At 31.4% G+C, this 19,371-nt stretch overlaps 1 protein-coding gene across 1 annotated transcript in view; it reads right to left on the bottom strand.

Moving 5' to 3' along the window:
- The window catches only part of LOC143068314 (anaphase-promoting complex subunit 1-like), an 82,435-nt gene extending 63,364 nt beyond the window's left edge, over positions 1-19,071 (bottom strand). Inside the window, exons 1-13 of the mRNA XM_076242257.1 lie at positions 18,883-19,071; positions 16,783-16,987; positions 14,635-14,802; positions 14,237-14,309; positions 13,856-13,950; positions 12,014-12,093; positions 11,657-11,736; positions 9,956-10,101; positions 9,353-9,591; positions 7,923-8,141; positions 7,305-7,403; positions 6,833-6,923; positions 5,784-5,849 (exon numbers count right to left, since the gene is read on the bottom strand). Of these exons, the coding sequence (XP_076098372.1) occupies positions 5,784-5,849; positions 6,833-6,923; positions 7,305-7,403; positions 7,923-8,141; positions 9,353-9,591; positions 9,956-10,101; positions 11,657-11,736; positions 12,014-12,093; positions 13,856-13,950; positions 14,237-14,309; positions 14,635-14,802; positions 16,783-16,947 (1,521 nt within the window). The 5' untranslated portion in view covers positions 16,948-16,987; positions 18,883-19,071. The remainder of the gene's footprint in view (positions 1-5,783; positions 5,850-6,832; positions 6,924-7,304; positions 7,404-7,922; positions 8,142-9,352; positions 9,592-9,955; positions 10,102-11,656; positions 11,737-12,013; positions 12,094-13,855; positions 13,951-14,236; positions 14,310-14,634; positions 14,803-16,782; positions 16,988-18,882) is intronic.
- Between the last annotated feature and the right edge of the window lie 300 nt (positions 19,072-19,371).

Below are 19,371 nucleotides of genomic sequence, written 5' to 3'. Positions count from 1 at the left end.
AGAGTGCTCGCATAATGCAGCTTAACTGCATAAAAATCATGTGATAGAAAAACTACCTCTAACATCAAAGTTAGTTGCATTATTCCTAAAAATCAGTTTAAAATCTTAATCATCCCAGTCCTTCTTGTCGGTTGCTAAGGAACATAAATTTCCTTAGCAACCAAGGAAAAATTTACCTCAAAATGACCAAATTTCAATTATGAACAGCTCATTTATTATGGCAGGTAGCTTTAGATAGTTTATCATTAAATGAACAACAGAATATGCTTCATAAAAATATATTTATTAAAGTAAATCATATACGGTGAAATACAGTATAGAATATCAGAGCTAAAAGCTATTTTAGGTGCTGTGGATCTTAGGCAAAAAGAGTCAAATTCGACCAAATTTGGTCCCTAAAATATTTTTTTTTACAGAAATAGAGCCAAAACATAACTCACTACACTTAAAGATTAGGTATTTAGCTAATCATTAATGAAAAAATATCTCGGGGTAAAAATATTTTAAATCGATGGCGGATAATTCAAATTGGGTCATATAAAGGGTGTAAACTGTTCATCTAGGCCAATTTTTCACATGTTTTCTATCATACCAGACAATTTCCAGCATCTAAACCAACTAACATGTTATATTGATGTTGGTGTTTGTTGAATATGTTGTTCAAATGACTGACCTATGGTTGACAATAAGAAAAACCCTTAATACAAACCTTAAAAAAAAAGGGGATGGGGTGGGGCAGTGCCTTTTTTTTTTTTTTTTTTTTTCGCACAAAAAATTTAGAAATAGAGAGGCACTAAAATCAAAGAATTTTGGGATGAATGCTTCAAATTATTTTCTTTAAATACAGAGATAAACAAAATGGGCTCATTACTAGGTTCATTATTTTTATGGAAAAGGAGTAGGTCCAGTAAGACCACTTTTTGGCCCCAAAATATAACAGTTTTACAAAATTGTTAAAATGTAAACTTTTAGTTATTTATTGGACAGTAGAATGCTCCTGCTACATAAATATGGGCTGTTCTTGACAATACAATGCACATATATCGGGTACTATCACCATCAAGTCATGCTAAATTACTGAAATCTTCACAATTCTATCAATTTTGTTAAATTTTAGACGGTTTTCGTATAAAACGAAAGTGTTCCATGTTCATCCTTAATATTGAAATGTAAGTAGTATTTTATGATAATATATAACATATATAAAGGTTTAGGATGAACACGGAATGCGGCCACTTTCATTTTTGACAAAAACCATCTGAAAAGTGACATCTTTCAATCAGTTTAATTGAAGTCTGGAGCTGGCACGTCAGTTAACTGCTAGTAGTCTGATGTTATTTATGTATTAATGTCATTTTGTTTATTTTCTTTGGTTACATCTTCTAACATCAGACTCGGACTTCTCTTGAACTGAATTTTAATGTGCGTATTGTTATGCGTTTTCTTTTCTGCATTGGCTAGAGGTATAGGGGAAGGGTTGAGATCTCATAAACATGTTTAACCTCGTCGAAATGTTTGCGCCTGTCCCAAGTCAGGAGCCCCTGGCCTTTGTTAGTCTTGAATTATTTTTAATTTTAGTTTCTTGTGTACAATTTGGAGTTTAGTATGGCGTTCATAATCACTGAACTAGTATATATATTTGTTTAGGGGCCATCTGAAGGACGCCTCCGGGTGCGGGAATTTCTCGCTGCATTGAAGAGGGGGGGGGGGCAAGGGGTTTAACTGTTATGCTGTTATGGGGCAATTTAATTCTTTGTTATCTGTTATTTTGAAAATAAATATGCTGTTAGTTGTTATTGTCTTATTCTTTGTTAGCTGTTATTGGGCTTTTAGTTTTTTTGTTATCTGTTATTGTGATAATGTATTTGCTGTTAACTGTTATTGAAAATTGGAATGTTAGCATTTTTTTTTGACAATCAATATTCGGTATAAATTGAAGATCATTGGACATTGGGGTCTACCACTACTAATATGTTTGTCCCGTATTCAGAGAAGGATTCCATTAACATATACCCATCACAGAAGTGAGGTCCAGGACAATTCAAGTATATCTTATGATTATCCTTTGTAATAAATTCCAATCTTTTATGAATGTGTATTTAGAATTATCTTAAAACAATTCTTAATATGACAAAAAGGAAAACATATGGCCAGGAATATCTGACAAGGATCTCAATTAAGGACTAGGTCCTAACAACCACTTAACCTTGGATATAATATGGTACATAGACTCAGCTCTGTGATTCTTTTCAAAGCAGAACCAAATACATTGTACAATTAAAGTTCCAACCATGTACTTGGGCCCGAAGCTGCACATAACTCATTACAAACGAAGATTTATTTCGTTTCAAGCCATTGTTTCCCTACTAAACTATGTATTCTATTTACTAGTACACTTGGTACAATCAAAAACCTGATAAAAAATTGTTCAAATAAGGCCTTTGAAAATAGTGGAATAAATTGCTTTTGGAATGTCAAAATTCGTTCGAAGTACTTGATAAATTGCATGCTTATAATTGGTGCTTTTGATTTTTCTACCCTATATACCACTTTGCCTCATAGTCTTATTAAGAAAAATTCACACACCTCATTAGATGGTCATTTGGAAAAAGTCAGAATATTCAAACTCTTTTAGGTCATTTATTTTATTAACAACAAAGGGAGCTTCAGTCAATATATATAAACAATACACCAACGTTTCATGAGAACTGCTGAAAGCATTTTTGAGTTATTTTTGAAAACTAGAAAATACCACCTTTTCTAATGAATAAAATCCCTCAACTCAATAACATAAAATCTAAAATTAATAAAAATCGAAAGGGAGTTTACAACAATAGATATAAAATTTTCAGCAAAGTTTCTTGAGAACTGCTGAGAACATTTTTGTGTTAATGTCTGAAAACTGGATAATCCCCCCTTTTTAATTAATAAAACCCGTTAACTCGGAAACGTTAAATCTAAAATTTATAAAAATTGAAAGTGTCCTCATGTTAATAGATATAAACAATTCACCAAAATTCCTTGCTTTGTGAAAGCATTTTTGAGATATTATCAGAAAACTGAAAAAAAAAAAACACCAATTTTATTGAATAAAAACCCATTACCCAGAAACTTAAAATCTAATATTTATAAAAAAAAAAAAAAAAAAAAAAAAAAAGGAGCTCACGTCAATAGATATAAACAATTTCCCAAAGTTTAATGCAAATTGGTCAAAGAGTTTTTGAGTTGATGTCCGACATGTTGACAACAGACGGACAACAGTTATACCATAATACGTTCCGTTAACGAGCACATAAAAAATATTATAATATATTAAGTAGTAATTTAAACACATTCTAGATACATGAATTAATACTAAAAACATAGTTATAGAAAATGGAATGCATTACAATGGATTATCTCCGTAATAAGAAATACTGATTTGTCAAAGACCATATTATTTTAATATTTCATTTACTGTTATCTGTTTTTGTCCATTTTAATTCCTTGTTATCTGTTATGAGCCAAATCAATTTGCTGTTTTGCTGTTATTGGGACCCCCCTTGCCCCCCTCATTGAAGACATGTTGGTGACCTTCTGCTGTTGTCTGATCTATGGTCGGGTTGTTGTCTCTTTGACACATTCCCCATTTCAATCTCAATTTTATTGAATATCCTAACCATTTAGAAAAATAAGATTGCCCATTGTTGAATTTTAGAACAAAACTTTACAAAAGAACCCTACGCATTGGAAATTTCTTATAGTATTTTCCTTCCCTTGGTTAGATATTTATTTTCCTGAGGTAATGGGAATCGGGAACTTCACAAGTGGTTTTTCTTTTTCTGAGCTCTTATTAGGCTAACATGTTTCAGATGAAGGTTACACGATTTATTAAGTCAATAAAGTTTTCTTAATTGATTGTTGATTGATTGTTGGTTGTTTTACGCCACATTAGCACAAAAAGGCTAAAGCTTGTCTCTGGTGTAATATATGGTTTAATAAATGTGTGGCGTGATCCGGCCAACCAACCAAGATGGCCACCATGGCTAAAATAGTACATAGGGGTGAATTGTAGATTTTGGCTTATATCTCTGAAACAAAAGCATTTAGAGCAAATCTGATATGGATAAAATTGTCTATTAGGTCAAGATCTATCTGCCCTGAAATTTTCAGACAAATCGGACAACCAGTTGTAGGGTTGCTGCCCCCAAATTAGTAATTTTAAGGAAATTTTGGAGATTTTGGTTATTATCTGGAATGTTATTATAGATAGAGATAAAGTGTAAACAGTAATAATGTTCAGCAAAATAAGATCTACAAATAAGTCTCATGACCGAAATTGTCAATTGACCCCTAAAGGAGTTATTGCCCTTTATAGTCAATTTTTAACTATTTTCATAAATTTTTGTAAATTTTTAGAAAATATTTTCAACTGTAATTACTGGGCCAAGTTCATTATAGATAGAGATAATTGTAGCAACAAGAATGTCCAGTAAAGAAAGATCTACAAACACATCACCATCACCAAAGCACAATTTTGTCATGAATTTATCTGTGTCCATTGTTTAGTATGCACATAGACCAAGATAAGCGACACAGGCTCTTGAGAGCCTCTTGTTTTTCTATCTCTTGAACGAAGATTTTCAAAAAAAGGGAAATAACTCATTTTTCGAAATTACATCCAGATTAGTTTGAGCATGAATTTTGAATTGCTGGAACATGTTATATGATATAATTACCCTCAATACATCTAAAAATAGCTATTTTCATAAGAAAGGACTATTTTATCATGAAAATATTCATATGAAATATTTATTAACAAATAGAATCTAAAAAAGGAGGAATTTCAGGGAAAATTACAATGACTAATATTCCTCTATTGGCAACTTTCTGCAACATTTACCCAAGAATTTTTTTGCAGCATTTTTGACAAAACATCCATAATTTTATATTTTATAGTCTTTTATGTGAGGATTTCTGCGTTTTCGGTAAAATCAGATGTAAAAAATGACAAAAATCTGCAAAAATCATGCCGATTTTTGTGTCAAGTGGACCACCTTATGTACCAAAACACTGTTTTTATTAGAAAAATTTGTCAGTTAGCAGTTTAAATGATTGAAATCATCACTTATACCCATGAAAATAACAAAAATTGATATGCTTTATCTCATTTTTACCATAAAATACAATGTTAGCCATTTCTCCTTGCTATACTAATCTATACATATGATGTCACATGGTTTCCATGGCAACCAGACTTTTCAGATTTTTTTTATTGATTTTTTTTTAATTTGACTGTAAGTTTGGACCATTTCAACTTAAAAAAAAGTTATCGAAAAAAAATAATCTGGCCAAAATTTTTCATATTTGGTCTATTATTACAGAGAATTGATGTTCAAGTACCAGTTGTCTTGGCTATAAACTACCAAACCCTTAATAAAATCAAGCCCAATTTCCATCTGAATACACAGTTAGAACATTTTGCATCTTAGAACATGGTAGGAGTTTTCATCTATAATTCCAGCTAAGGGGAACCAATATATCACATCACCATTATTTTGAAGCAATTGCTTCTTCTTAGAATTATGTTAAGCACTGTATTTTAGTTAGTAAACCTTTTTCTCTTGTTCATAGTTAAGTGAGATGTCAATTTATCATTTAGGACCTCAAGCTGAATTGTAGACACTTACTGATGACAATAGTTCTCATAACCTTTCAGGACTGTTGATCTAATAAGAAAACTGAATAAAAAGATAATGTAATTTCAAAAATTAAAACAAACTGCCTTTTCAGTCAGATCTTACCTTTGTGCTCCCACTATAAACCCATAATACATTGGTAGGGTCAATAACTATCAAAAGATCTAATGTCTGAAAAATAAAATATGGTACTCAAGCATATATTTTTATTAGTATTTTAAATCTGTTTTATAAAATTTTATCCCATTCAAAACCAGAGGCTGATTTAGAGGGTTTTCAGGGGGCCCGGGCCCCACCCTTTTGTGGGAAAAATTTTGTTGATTAAATAGGGAATCACTGAAGCATGACTGGAGCGGGCCCCCTCTCAGGCAGTCAGTGGGCCCCCCCTTACGAAAATTTCTGGATCTGTCACTGAAAACATATAAATGATGAAGCATATACTCATGAGTCAGTTCAAAATTCATTCCTTTATACATTGTTTTTTCAGCATAAATACGAATACAAAAAAATTTGCAACTGAATTAAATAAACAATACTGTAAAATAAGAATAAAATTTGTGTATTTACTATTGATAATCTATAATGACTAATAGTTTGGCCAGATTAATACATGCAACTTTTGTTCTAAATTATAACTAGCAAAAATCACAAAAAAGTTTTAATTATAGCGTTTTCATTTTTTGTATTAATATTACATTTAGATAGTTCTCTTTTATTTATTCATGATTGCAGCTCATTTAGACTTCATATAGACACCTGTCTACCATTTAAAAATGGGAACTTGGTGGCTGATTGATTTTGTTAAGGGATTTCATCTACAGTAATCAACAGCCTGACAATTCATTGTAAGTTGGACTGTTTGTGATGTGGATTGTGTTGTTCTTTGATCTCAATAAGCAAGGATGGCTAGTTTTCCCAACTAAAGTAGTGGTTCTCTCTAGGAACTACAGCTTCACCTGCCAGCCAAGTGAGCGGAAACCGAAACTGGCTTTAACCAAACAAACAAACAAACCGTTGAAAACAGTATGTTGAACTCTAGATTTAGTTTTTTACTTATTTGTGTCATCGGAATACTATCTCATTAAAACATACCCTTATCTACTTATATTCAAATTACACAAATATCTGTTTTTATAGAAAAAATGTATACTTACTTCAACTGGTAAAGCATCTTTTGCCTGTATTACAGATACTGAACCAAAAATCAGCTGACTGAGGTCATTGCTTTCTTCAAACTTTACACATCTGTGGAAAACACAAGTTAGCTGATTTTTTTCATCGAATATAGAAAGCAAAAATTGCCAGTTTGCTATGAACAGCATTAAGATTGCAGGATTTTAAGCACTTCATTAACAGAAATCTGCTTTATGATTTACAGTGAATCAAAATAAAATACAACTTCAACCTTCAATAGTATCAATTCTGATATAATTGTCATGATGATATTACCGTCCAGCGAAATCTTAACTGATCATTTTTAAAGCATTTTATTCATTTACAGATCTAGAGTTGAATTTTTATATATTGAAAGTTAGCTTTAAGTTTAACAAATAAAAGTCATCGAAACAACCAAATTAAATTTAAAAAAACTCTCAATCAAAAACTGAGTTGAAAATAATAGCTTGCCTTAGTTGTTGTCTGTATGATATAAGATAGCACATGTATTGTTGTCCACATAGATCTCTGGTCAGGAAGGCTTTAGATGACTTTCCTAAAGATCCATCTCTACAAATCATTCAGTTTAGTTATTCTTAGAAAAAAACTAATCTTCATCCCTTAGAAACAATTTATATACAAAATCTATAACTGGAAATTTATTGTTAACTCAAAGAACTCCCAAGTCCACTCATTTATTTCTATACATTCAGTTATTTGTGATGTAAACCAGTATTTTTTGTGATTTTGTTTCAATTAAATGCTCTTGTAGTGTTCTAGCATCATTTACAACCATTTTACACTTTTTTTTTCTTTTCTTTTTAATTATCATGATGAAAAAAGGGCATGCAGATTCATCTACAAAAATATTTTTTACAATAATTTAAATAAATTTTCATGTTTCTTGGAACAGTTTATACATTACTCTTCTAATTTTCTTTTTCACTGGCATGACAGTCATGGTTGTGTCTCAATTTTTTAATGTATTTAATTTGTCCAAAAACTACTTAAGACATAATTCAAATACGTTTTTTCAAAGAAAGAAGAGCACACTGTGTATGCATTCAACTGAAAAAGTACAATGATTACCTAATGGCTGGTGCAGGTTCTGTCCACAGATGTTCAAAGCATACTTCTGGTTTGAGTGGTTCTACCCATTCAGAGTAGCTCTCATTGATTAATGATACATTATAGGAACCTACAGGTGGTGTCCTGAAGAATCCAGCAGGACTTCTGGCTACACTAGGGGACGGACTCTGGAACCTGATCACTGACGCTGTACCCACAACTGCAGGTGACTGAGCTCGACTGTCAAATATAAGACAATTGGATATTACAAGTTTTAAATGACAACATGTTTTGCACATGCATGTGTATATTTTACTCAATGTTGTTTTCTTTCTTTTGGGTCTGGTGGTTTTTTTTGGGGTTTTTTTTTTTTTAGACTTTTTCTAATTTTAATGATCTATCTAGTTTCAGGGGTTAAGAAATTTTGTTATAGCTCACTAGCCCAGGGCTAATTGGTTGCAAGATTTTACTAGCCCTGTTGGAAGAACTACTAGCCCAACAAAACTGACCTGCTAGCCCTAGTATGCCTTACAAATTCAGAGTTTGCTGCAATAACAATGAATTCTATAAACTTAACAATTTTTATCCTGTCACGGCATTGTACAGTAGATTTTTGCAAATTGGATATTCAAAACTTATATCAGCAAAAAATATTCCATTAGCACATATATTCAATTAATCGATAATTGAATATTCACTGAAAATTCTGATATAATGAGTTGACCAAATCCTGGGATGATACAAGTCTTGACCACTGCTATATGTGGATATGTAAAAGGATTGGAGGGGGTTTTATCAGATACAATAGCATCATCACGTTTGTGTAAAAGAATTATCAGCACATGTTTCAAATTTATATCTGACAAAAGTCAGGTTTCTGCTGTCAAAAGGGATTCACATTTATATTGCAATAAATTAATCAGAAGGAGGTAAAATCAAGTTGCATAAGCAATTTACAATACCACCCCCTGTACTGACACATCGATATTGAAAGTACAAGATCCACCCAGAGTTATTTGTTCTATTTTAAAACTTGTACCAAATCAGTTCAAATTCTGGGAATCACGGATGACGTAGTTGAATCTGATTGGATAAGATAGAAAAGTGATGAGGGGATTTTCCCCTTTCAATTATAGAAACGCCAAGAATTTTTTGTTACTAGTCCGTCGGGCATTCTGGGTTACAAGTTTTGGTTGCCCGAGGTCTAAATGTTGGTGTCCCGGGCGTCGGGCTAGTGGATTTTTTAACCCCTGTAGTTTTCGTTATTCATTCAATGTTCTGCATTTAAATTTAAAACTACATACAATGTTTCAACTTTTAATTAGTTCTTAGATATTTTTTCATTTGCACTTGTCCTTCCATTGGATTTTCTAAACTAGATGAGAGTCATAATTTTATCAGAATATAATGTTTTCTTTTTTTTTTAATAAGTAATCACAACCACAAAATACCTGACGGCAGCCATAGTATTAACAGCAGGACTGAGACTTTGTGATCTGATAAATCCACCACCAGGAGAACTGATTCTACCAGAGAAGTTTCTCATTGGAGATACACTTGGTGACTGTGCTGACAAATTACTGATGAAACGAGAATGACTACTTGCTGACATGTTCAGTCCAATGGAAGTGGTGTTACCAGGCGGTTGTAGGAAACTGGTTTCAAAAGTGGCACATACTGAACTGCATTCCTGTACATATACATTAATAAAATTTATCATAAAAAAGTCAAAATATAATCTTGGACTATAACATAATTATTTAAATGAGTATGTAAGAATAAAAATCTTTATACATAATTTCTTTATTCTACCATATTATATAATTTTAGATAAATTTCCATAACCTTTTGAACAATTTTTTTACAAATACACAATATAGTATCTGTATCATATAAATTCAAGCTTGTTGAAGTATTTTTTGTTTGACACCTCTTTGTCTGTAAACTAATACATTGTACCATGGAATGAATTCTTTTAAACTAGATATTCAGGTGTTTTTTTTTTAACTTTGATTCAATAGATAGTATTATGAACTGTAAATATCATTTCTTACATCTGCTCTGGCTTTTCTGACCCTCCAAACAGTATGTACTCCAATCATTGTATCATATGTAAATACAAGGGATGGTTCTACACTGGTAAACACTATGTGCTGAGTATTATCTGTTAAGTAGGAAATCTTAGGGTAGCCACTTACACCTATGGTATATAAAAAAAAATACTGATATATTCTAATAGACAAAATTAGTTAAAATTGAGTAATAAAACATGCATATTTATTTTAAAACTAAGGCTTAACTCCTCAATACATCCATTAAGTTAAATGTAGATGGTGGATGTTTGTCTGGTTTGTTTGGTTTGGTATCATTTAAGAATAGGTTTATCTAAAGAAGAAATATGCATAAAATTAAGTATTTTTTCAATATATCCATTTGTAAAATAATATATCTTTCAATGTAAAACATTAAAAAGTATTATGTAACAATAAAAGGGAATGAGCTGTCAAATTGACAGCAAATTTGAATTTTAGACCTGCCACATTCTATGCCTATTTTTCGAATTTTTTACTTTCTACAAAAGTTTTATTTTCACATTTATGCAAAATGTTTATCCCGTTATTACATACCTGATGTTTTAGTAATAACAGGAGCTACTTCATCCAGTGGATGTAACATACTGAATACTGTTGTCTGATTTGGAGAATTTCTGTAATAACATACCTGATGTTTTAGTAATGACAGGAGCTACTTCATCTAGTGGATGTAACATTCTGAATACTGTTGTCTGATTGGGAGAATTTCTGTAATAACATACCTGATGTTTTAGTAATGACAGGAGCTACTTCATCCAGTAGATGTAAAATACTGAATACTGTTGTTTGATTGGGAGAATTTCTGTAATAACATGCCTGATGTTTTAGTAATGACAGGAGCTACTTCATCCAGTGGATGTAACATACTGAATACTGTCGTCTGATTGGGAGAATTTCTGTAATAACATACCTGATGTTTTAGTAATGACAGGAGCTACTTCATCTAGTGGATGTTACATACTGAATACTGTTGTCTGATTGGGAGAATTTCTGTAATAACATACCTGATGTTTTAGTAATGACAGGAGCTACTTCATCCAGTGGATGTAACATACTGAATACTGTCGTCTGATTGGGAGAATTTCTGTAATAACATACCTGATGTTTTAGTAATGACAGGAGCTACTTCATCCAGTGGATGTAACATACTGAATACTGTCATCTGATTGGGAGAATTTCTGTAATAACATACCTGATGTTTTAGTAATGACAGGAGCTACTTCATCTAGTGGATGTAACATACTGAATACTGTTGTCTGATTGGGAGAATTTCTGTAATAACATACCTGATGTTTTAGTAATGACAGGAGCTACTTCATCCAGTAGATGTAAAATACTAAATACTGTTGTCTGATTGGGAGAATTTCTGTAATAACATGCCTGATGTTTTAGTAATAACAGGAGCTACTTCATCCAGTGGATGTAACATACTGAATACTGTCATCTGATTGGGAGAATTTCTGTAATAACATACCTGATGTTTTAGTAATGACAGGAGCTACTTCATCTAGTGGATGTAACATACTGAATACTGTTGTCTGATTGGGAGAATTTCTGTAATAACATACCTGATGTTTTAGTAATGACAGGAGCTACTTCATCCAGTGGATGTAACATACTGAATACTGTCATCTGATTGGGAGAATTTCTGTAATAACATACCTGATGTTTTAGTAATGACAGGAGCTACTTCATCCAGTGGATGTAACATACTGAATACTGTCGTCTGATTGGGAGAATTTCTGTAATAAAGTTACAAACTTTAGAAACCGGTAAAAAAAATCTTAATAATACAAATAACTTGACAAATTTTGATAATATACTATCATTTTGCAATACAAGAAAATGATAATTCAAGAATGATATGATAGTTTTGTGATTAAATGGACAGAAACTAAACACTTAAATTGATTTAAGAATGAAGTGTAGGTTATAGTGACTCATCAATAAATGATACATAACAGGTTATTCACAAAAAGCAAAAACAGAATCAACTCTATGGTTTCCAAGTAGGATTACCTTTTACCACTTGTCATCTCTGTTGGTGACACTGTTCTCTCAAATAATAAACCATTCTTGATTACCCAGGAATTAGCAACCTGTAAGACAAAAAGTTAGTGTTTGTTTTGAAAAATTCAATTCTTCAGTTTTGTTTTTAAATATTTAAGATTTGATAGATTTGTTTCCCAAGAAGGAATAACGCTTAATATTTTTTTTAAATTTTGTTTTTTTAAATATTAAGTTATTAGTAATCATAAAAGTTTGTTTTCAAACCATGAGACATTCTTAACCCTTTCGCCGATGAGTCCCAGTTTACCGGGATTCACACTGCAGACAGCTGACGATGAGTCCCTTTTTACCGGGATCTGAATACCTCTTTTATATTTCCCACTCAAAACAGTGCAAACATGAGTTATCTTTCTTTGTTGAATACCCGGATGAAAGTGTAAACATGGCGTTTCCGTTTGTTGAAAAATCAGAGGAAATTTGCGGAATTTACGAGAATTTGAAATTAGGGAACATTTTTTTGAAAAAATATGGAAGAACTAGTATACTTTTTTTACATAAAATGTCGTTTTATGTACAAAACACTTGGAATGGACATCGTTCAGTGTAAGGAATTTGTACAGCCTCATTAAAAAATTTCAAAATGTTGCCGTTTTGGGTTAAAAAATTACGATTTTGGGTCAAAGAGTAGAATTTTGAGAATTTCACCTAGATAATGCCGAAAATTTGAAAATTTGAATATTTTATGAAGAAAAAATTATCAAAACATAAACAAAACTGTGAACATGGTGTTAGTGAATGAAATGAAGACACAAATAACTACAGACAAGTTTTTATTGACATTTATTATGAAGATCTCCCACTTGAGTAATAGTAGCCAGGGAAGCCATCGTCTCAGAGTAGCTTCTGTCTGGGCAGCTATCGGTGAATGGGTTAAAACTCTACATACACTTTTCCTTAAAACCATGAAAATTGCTATCCATGATTAGGACCGTTCCATAAAAACATGCATGCAACCCCGTTCAGGTACATGTACTTCCAAATATCAACTATGGGTGACATATTTAGGTGTTTCTATTGAAAATGTATGATAAATCCTACAATTCCATCCCAAAGTATCTCCATTTTTAAAGAACCCTGGGAACCATATAAGTTTTAATGAAATAGCTCTTAAGGTGGCTCAGGACTATTCGACTGCGCATAATTTCACACATGAATTACAAAAATATTTGTTGTAAATTCCATATATTTTTTTTTAAATATTTTGATTGATTAGAAATGTTAAATCATTGTAGTTATGTGACCATTTTCACCATTTTCCCGCCAAAATTTGGGTTTTAAGGCAAAATAAATTTTTTTGCTTATTGGTGACCTATGTTTTTTTTATTTGCTCATTCTTTGAAGCTATATTTCAGCTTTTTATATTACAGTTTTGGACCAAGTGTCATAGAACGTTTTTTTGATATTCCGATAAAAATATGTCAACACCTCGATTTTCCCTATCATTTCATTGAAAAATGGTCCCTTTTACATACCTGTTTAAAAGTAAAATTTTGAGCTTAAATGGTCCGTGACCCCCTATTTTTTTTTTTTTTGACCAATTTGATTCACTTTCTGTAAAGAATAAAATAACAAAAAATATGGCACTTCTGATAGAAGCTTCGAATAGGCCCGAGCCACCTTAAAAAGATTTTTCTTTTTTTTTCTTTTGTTCATTGAAAACTGAGTAGCTAAAGCATAAAAATGAACTCTGTAGATGGTTGATGACTTTAATATTGAAAAGCCAATAAAATGACTTAAGAGAAAACCATAGAGTACTCAAGGTACAATTGTTGTATACATTTTTTAACAAACCTGAAATGGTAAAGCTGTGTTGAATTCTCCCCCTTTTTCCATAAAACAGCTGACAGATCCTGATTCCACTACACATATTCCCTTCTGTAGATCACCTGTAAATATCAAGTGTGTATTTCTAAATCTAAAACTTACATGTATTGGATCTAATCAAATCAACTTAACTTCTATATGCTTTGATACGTATACTAAATTACTTATCAAAGAGCGGTGAAATTCCCTGTCTAAGAGATGTCAGAGATTTCAGTTAAAAGTCATGCATGAAACAAAGTTTTCCAGACATCTGCATACAGTTTTTCAGTTTTCTACTTACAACTGGTAAAAGAGTGAGTCTGATGTTCAATAGAAATTTCAATTTATAAAACAAACTTATGAACATACCCTGAATATCAGTTGTAGGTATGGAATTAACAGGAATCTCACTTTTTGGCAAAATAAAACTACACCAGAGTGCCTGTAAAAAACAAATAATTATAAAACTATTATAAAATAAAACTCATTTGATTTTCAACATAATTTTAATTCAGATATTCACAATGGTAAAACATTGCTTTGAAATTATCACAACTGTCAAGAAACAGTACCTATAAACATTTTTTTTTAAATCTTGGATAAATGTCATTTTGAAATGCAGGTACTGCTCACAATGTAATACCCCATCCCCTGCAATTTCCATGTTTTGATGAGTGAAACATTAGAATTTGGATTAAAAACAATATAGCAGGTTCACAATAGCATTATGGTTAAGATTATGAGAAAGTTACTATTGTTGTTCTCACCTGTAACACCTGAGATTCTACAGTAAAAGTTTTCATCACTGATCTGGCCCCATTCTGTCCTCCTTTGCTCCATACTACAGTGGAACCACTCACATACAGTTCTTCATCAAATTCCTCTTCTGTTGCAATTGGGTCATCTATATGATGTCGGAAATGCCACTGCTCCTTCTGAATATAAAAAAAAAAAAAAAAAATTGCAGTCTTAATATAACAGTTTACTTTTAAGTTTTTGTCTTGTAAATAACAAGCTTATAAATGACAAATAGTGTGAACAAATAAATGTCAATGTTCTCCCAAATTGTTGTTCACTAGATTGTGAAGGTTGGTTACATACTGGCTTGTGTTTAAAACCATGAGTTGCTGCAGTGTGAATTGATTTTCATTTGTTGTTCACTAATTAACTTTAAACAGTTACAGGAAATCACAAATGTATTTGTTCAGCGAAATATAACCAATTAACTTTTCTCAGTATAAAGGTAGTAAAGGTCTGTGTCAGGGATGGGCACGATTACTGACAAATGTAATCGATTAATAATCGATTACATGAAGGATTTTTGTGCAATCGATTAATAATCGATTACTCATATTTTAGTATGTAATCGATTACAATCGATTACTTTATCAAAAGTAATTACATTACTTTTCGATTACTGTCAATTACATACTTCAACATTTCAACAAAAATAACAGGAGTAAAACACAATTATATTGCTCAACATTTGTATAGTGGAAATTAAGATCTTTACCAAATGCATCATTCAAAGCATTGTTTCTAAATTATAAGTTAATAGCTGGTTTTTTTTAGATCAAATCTCTTGATGAAGATAAGAAATATTTTAAAAAATCTTGAAATTTGGATTTTCAACAAAAATGAAAGATGTCATCGTATTGCAATACTCACTTATTCATAACTAATTATTTTTCAAAAATTTAGCTTTCTTACTGACTAAGGTTAGCTTTTTTGTTATTACCCTTTAGAATAAAATATTTTAGCATAGTTAATTATAATGTTTAAGGAAATATAAAAAAAAGTAGAATAATTAATTAGTTCAGCTAATTTTTAAGATCAAAATTTATTTTTATAATAACATGCATGATTTAAACCTTTTGTTTTGATAACCACCCTAATTACAGATTATTTAACTGCAACTGGAGTACAATTTATAACCTGGGGCTAAATATTGTAAATTTCCTTCTTAATTAGACATAAGATAATTGAAATAAAAACAAAGTATGATTGTTATTGACTAGAAGACTTTGATCATCTCATTAGTAAAGGCAAGAATGTTGTTAAGATTTGTTAACTTCTTCAATCAAATTATTTCTTATTTAAGATCGATTTTATTATTTCAAATCTATTTTCTTGTTTTAATATTAAAGCTCTTGAATTATTGACAAGCACATACATCCATTTGGTTCAAAAGCTAGATATAAAGTAAATTTAGGTAGGAATCTGGTTGCTCATAATGCAGCTGCAGACAATAGATAGAAATAAGGCAGTTGCTTAACTCTCAAGTATTGTTGATGCATAATATTTTATCTGTACTACAAAGTGATAACATACATATTTTCCTCTGAAATAGGTTATTTTTCATCAAACTATTACTAAAGTAATCGAAATGTAATCGAAAAGTAATCGATGATTACATCCAAATATTTACTGTAATCGATTAAATTACGATTACATGTAATCGAAAATGTCTTCGATTACAGATTACTGTCGATTACTTGAAAAAATGTAATCAATTACAATCGATTACGATTACAGATTACGATTACCCCATCCCTGGTCTGTGTTATCCAGGATTCAGCCTTCACAAGCAATGGCTGGTAATTTGACATTGATGGAAAAATTTTCTACATTTTATTTCAAGAGAGAAACATCTCAGTTATTTTCAAATATTAATTAGACAACAAAATTTAACAAACTAATGAACAGCAAACATTAATCATGTTTGCAGTACAAAATCCCCCCCCCCCCGAAAAAAAACCCCAGCAACACTTCATCATGTTCATAAAGAAATGAAAAGCCCCAAAATTAGGAATGTTTACATGTACATAATTGTTTTCAACTTAATATATTTTAAAACTCACAATGTGCTTATAAGGGTATTTTGTTCTGCATTATTTTATTAACATTTTTCTTACCTTGTTATTTTCCTGTATAGATATATCCCTGAATGATTTAAGTAGTGGTAGGCCATGCTCAGCCTGTACTGCATTCTGCACCTGCAGCTGAAACTTCCCAGGATGACGTCGGCAAAATTCCCGGCCAAATGGGACAAAGTCCTGGGTGTCACAGGCCGCTATCATATCATCGACATCCAGGTTGACAGGTTATATATATCTCAAACTGAAATGCAAATAAAACTAATTAATTGTATTTTGTTGTGAGTCTAACACTAAGCATGCTTTCAAACATGGTACAGACATGACAGACCACCAGAAGAAATAGAAAAGTTAAACATGATGTGCAAAAAAGATTCACTGAAAAATTGAAAATCTTTCATTCAAATCTGCTTGACAATTTGGTTTGCAGTTATCTACAGAATGTATGTTTCTTTTGTACACTGCCACTTGGTTGAGACAAAGACTTTTATCTTGTTGTGGTTGACATATCAGACCTGAATTTCAATTACTTTCAAATACATGTAAAACATAAAAAGTACTGATTAAAGATTTCATTAGATCACAGATTGTTTATTTATTTTTATTAAAGAACAAAGTAATGAAAAAGTCAAGAGATTTAAGACGAAAGTTATTCGAGTTCAAAATACCCTAAAGCGGAAGATTTTATACTGTCGTGCAGGAGTGTTATGGGAAGAGGGAGATTTCCTGAATTTCGTTCTTTGCACAGGAGTCTCCTGCTCTAAACAGGAGGGTTGGCAGGAATGATGTAGTACAAACTGTGCATTGTCAATGATTCTGCATCTGTGTAGTTGAGATTTATATGTAACTGGGTCATGTAAGTGATCCTTTTGGTTGGCATAGTTAGTACATATAAAATTGAACATTGTTTTCAGTCAGATAATCCGATTGATAACACTTTCTGCAGGTTGGTCAACAAATGGCAATGCCTATTGCGATCGCTCCCACGGTCTTGCAAAGTTCACTTGTGCAGTTGTGTGCTTCATTGTTTCGTTTGTAATGGTCTTTTTTAAGTTCTATTTTTTTGTAGTATTATTATAAAGTTGGTTAGCCTGTCTATTTTATTATTGAACATGGTAAATATTATAGGCACTGGCTACGGTTACATGGAAATGTAACAATAATAAAAATATTATTGTTACATTGGAGACTAATTGCCGGAATGCAGAGTTGGGTGAGGAACTGATTAATTTCAAATGTAACAATAATTACTGAGGCTACGGTTACATTGTAGTTACGTTATTGTTACATGAAAAACAGCAATGTGCGCTAGATTGATTAAACTTAAATCTTCTATAGTTGTATTGCTTCATTCTTTCATATGTACTAAACAATACTTGTAATTTAATACTGATATATAATAAAATATTATTATTCAACAAATGGTGTACAACTTGAATAGTTTTACTACGTATTAATGGTTTTGATGTTCTTAAAGATACTACTCAAGATTAGGAGTGTGACTGTCAAAGGCGAAAAATATAGTTCAATGGTTTCACTTTTTTAAAGTATTTAACTGCACACCTACTCTTATTACTGTCATTATACTTTGGACCAATTTTGTTTATGGTGAAAAAAATAAAACTTGGAATGCGTTTTAAACGAAACTGAAACAATATCAAGACATACATTTCATACAGCTTTATAACTTGACGCAAATTGATAATCAAAAGCAAAGTTTGCTAACTGTAACTTTTAAAATACTAAGAAATTCTGTATGTACACGTATCTGTGGAGGACGTAATTTCGTTCATCAAAAATGTGTCGGACTTTAAAAACAACTTACTGGATTTGTAGAAATTGTCATTGTAAATAAAAAATTACAGTAAATAAATTGTATGTTATAAATGTATGTAATAAATGTCCTCAACTTTTATTATTTAGTACATATTACTAGTCCCATCGTACATTGATTTTTTTCATGTGACAATAACGCAATGTAACCGTAGCCTCAATAATTATTGTTACATTCGTAATTAAACAGGTCCTTACCCAACCATGCATTCCGGCATTTAGTCTCCAATGTAACAATAATATTTTTATTATTGTTACATTTCCATGTAACCGTAGCCAGTACCATTATTATATTCATAAATTTACCAGTAAAAAAGCATTGGTTTGCAATTCGTCTTTATACATCCAGCCACAGTTCCTTTATAGTGGTTTGATTTTACTTATGCTTTATATAAACACTATTTTATAGGTGATAAGCACTAATGTATCATGCTCAGATGAAAATCTTTGCTGTTCGAAAAATTCTGCCAAATTATGAAACCGGAAAACACAAATGGAATATACAGAAACAAATCCCGATCAACTATGCAACACACCCGGATTTAGCTGTAAAATATAAAGGGCGAAATAGTCGAAATAAGCGCTACGAATTTTGACGATATGGTCAGTAATTTTAATAAAATGGGATCTATCAGTGAATGTCAATGGTATGTACTACCTCCAAAGGTAGTACTTTCTCCCACTCTAAATATTTTTAGAGAACAGTTGACATTGTTGCTGTTTACAGTTATCTCCATCTACAATGACACAGTACATGATTATAAAGTTCAAAACTTACCGAAAGCAATTATATAT

This window comes from Mytilus galloprovincialis, chromosome 3 (assembly GCF_965363235.1).
Source record: "Mytilus galloprovincialis chromosome 3, xbMytGall1.hap1.1, whole genome shotgun sequence".
Classification (NCBI taxonomy): domain Eukaryota; kingdom Metazoa; phylum Mollusca; class Bivalvia; order Mytilida; family Mytilidae; genus Mytilus; species Mytilus galloprovincialis.
This window is presented reverse-complemented; position numbering and strand designations above follow the sequence as displayed.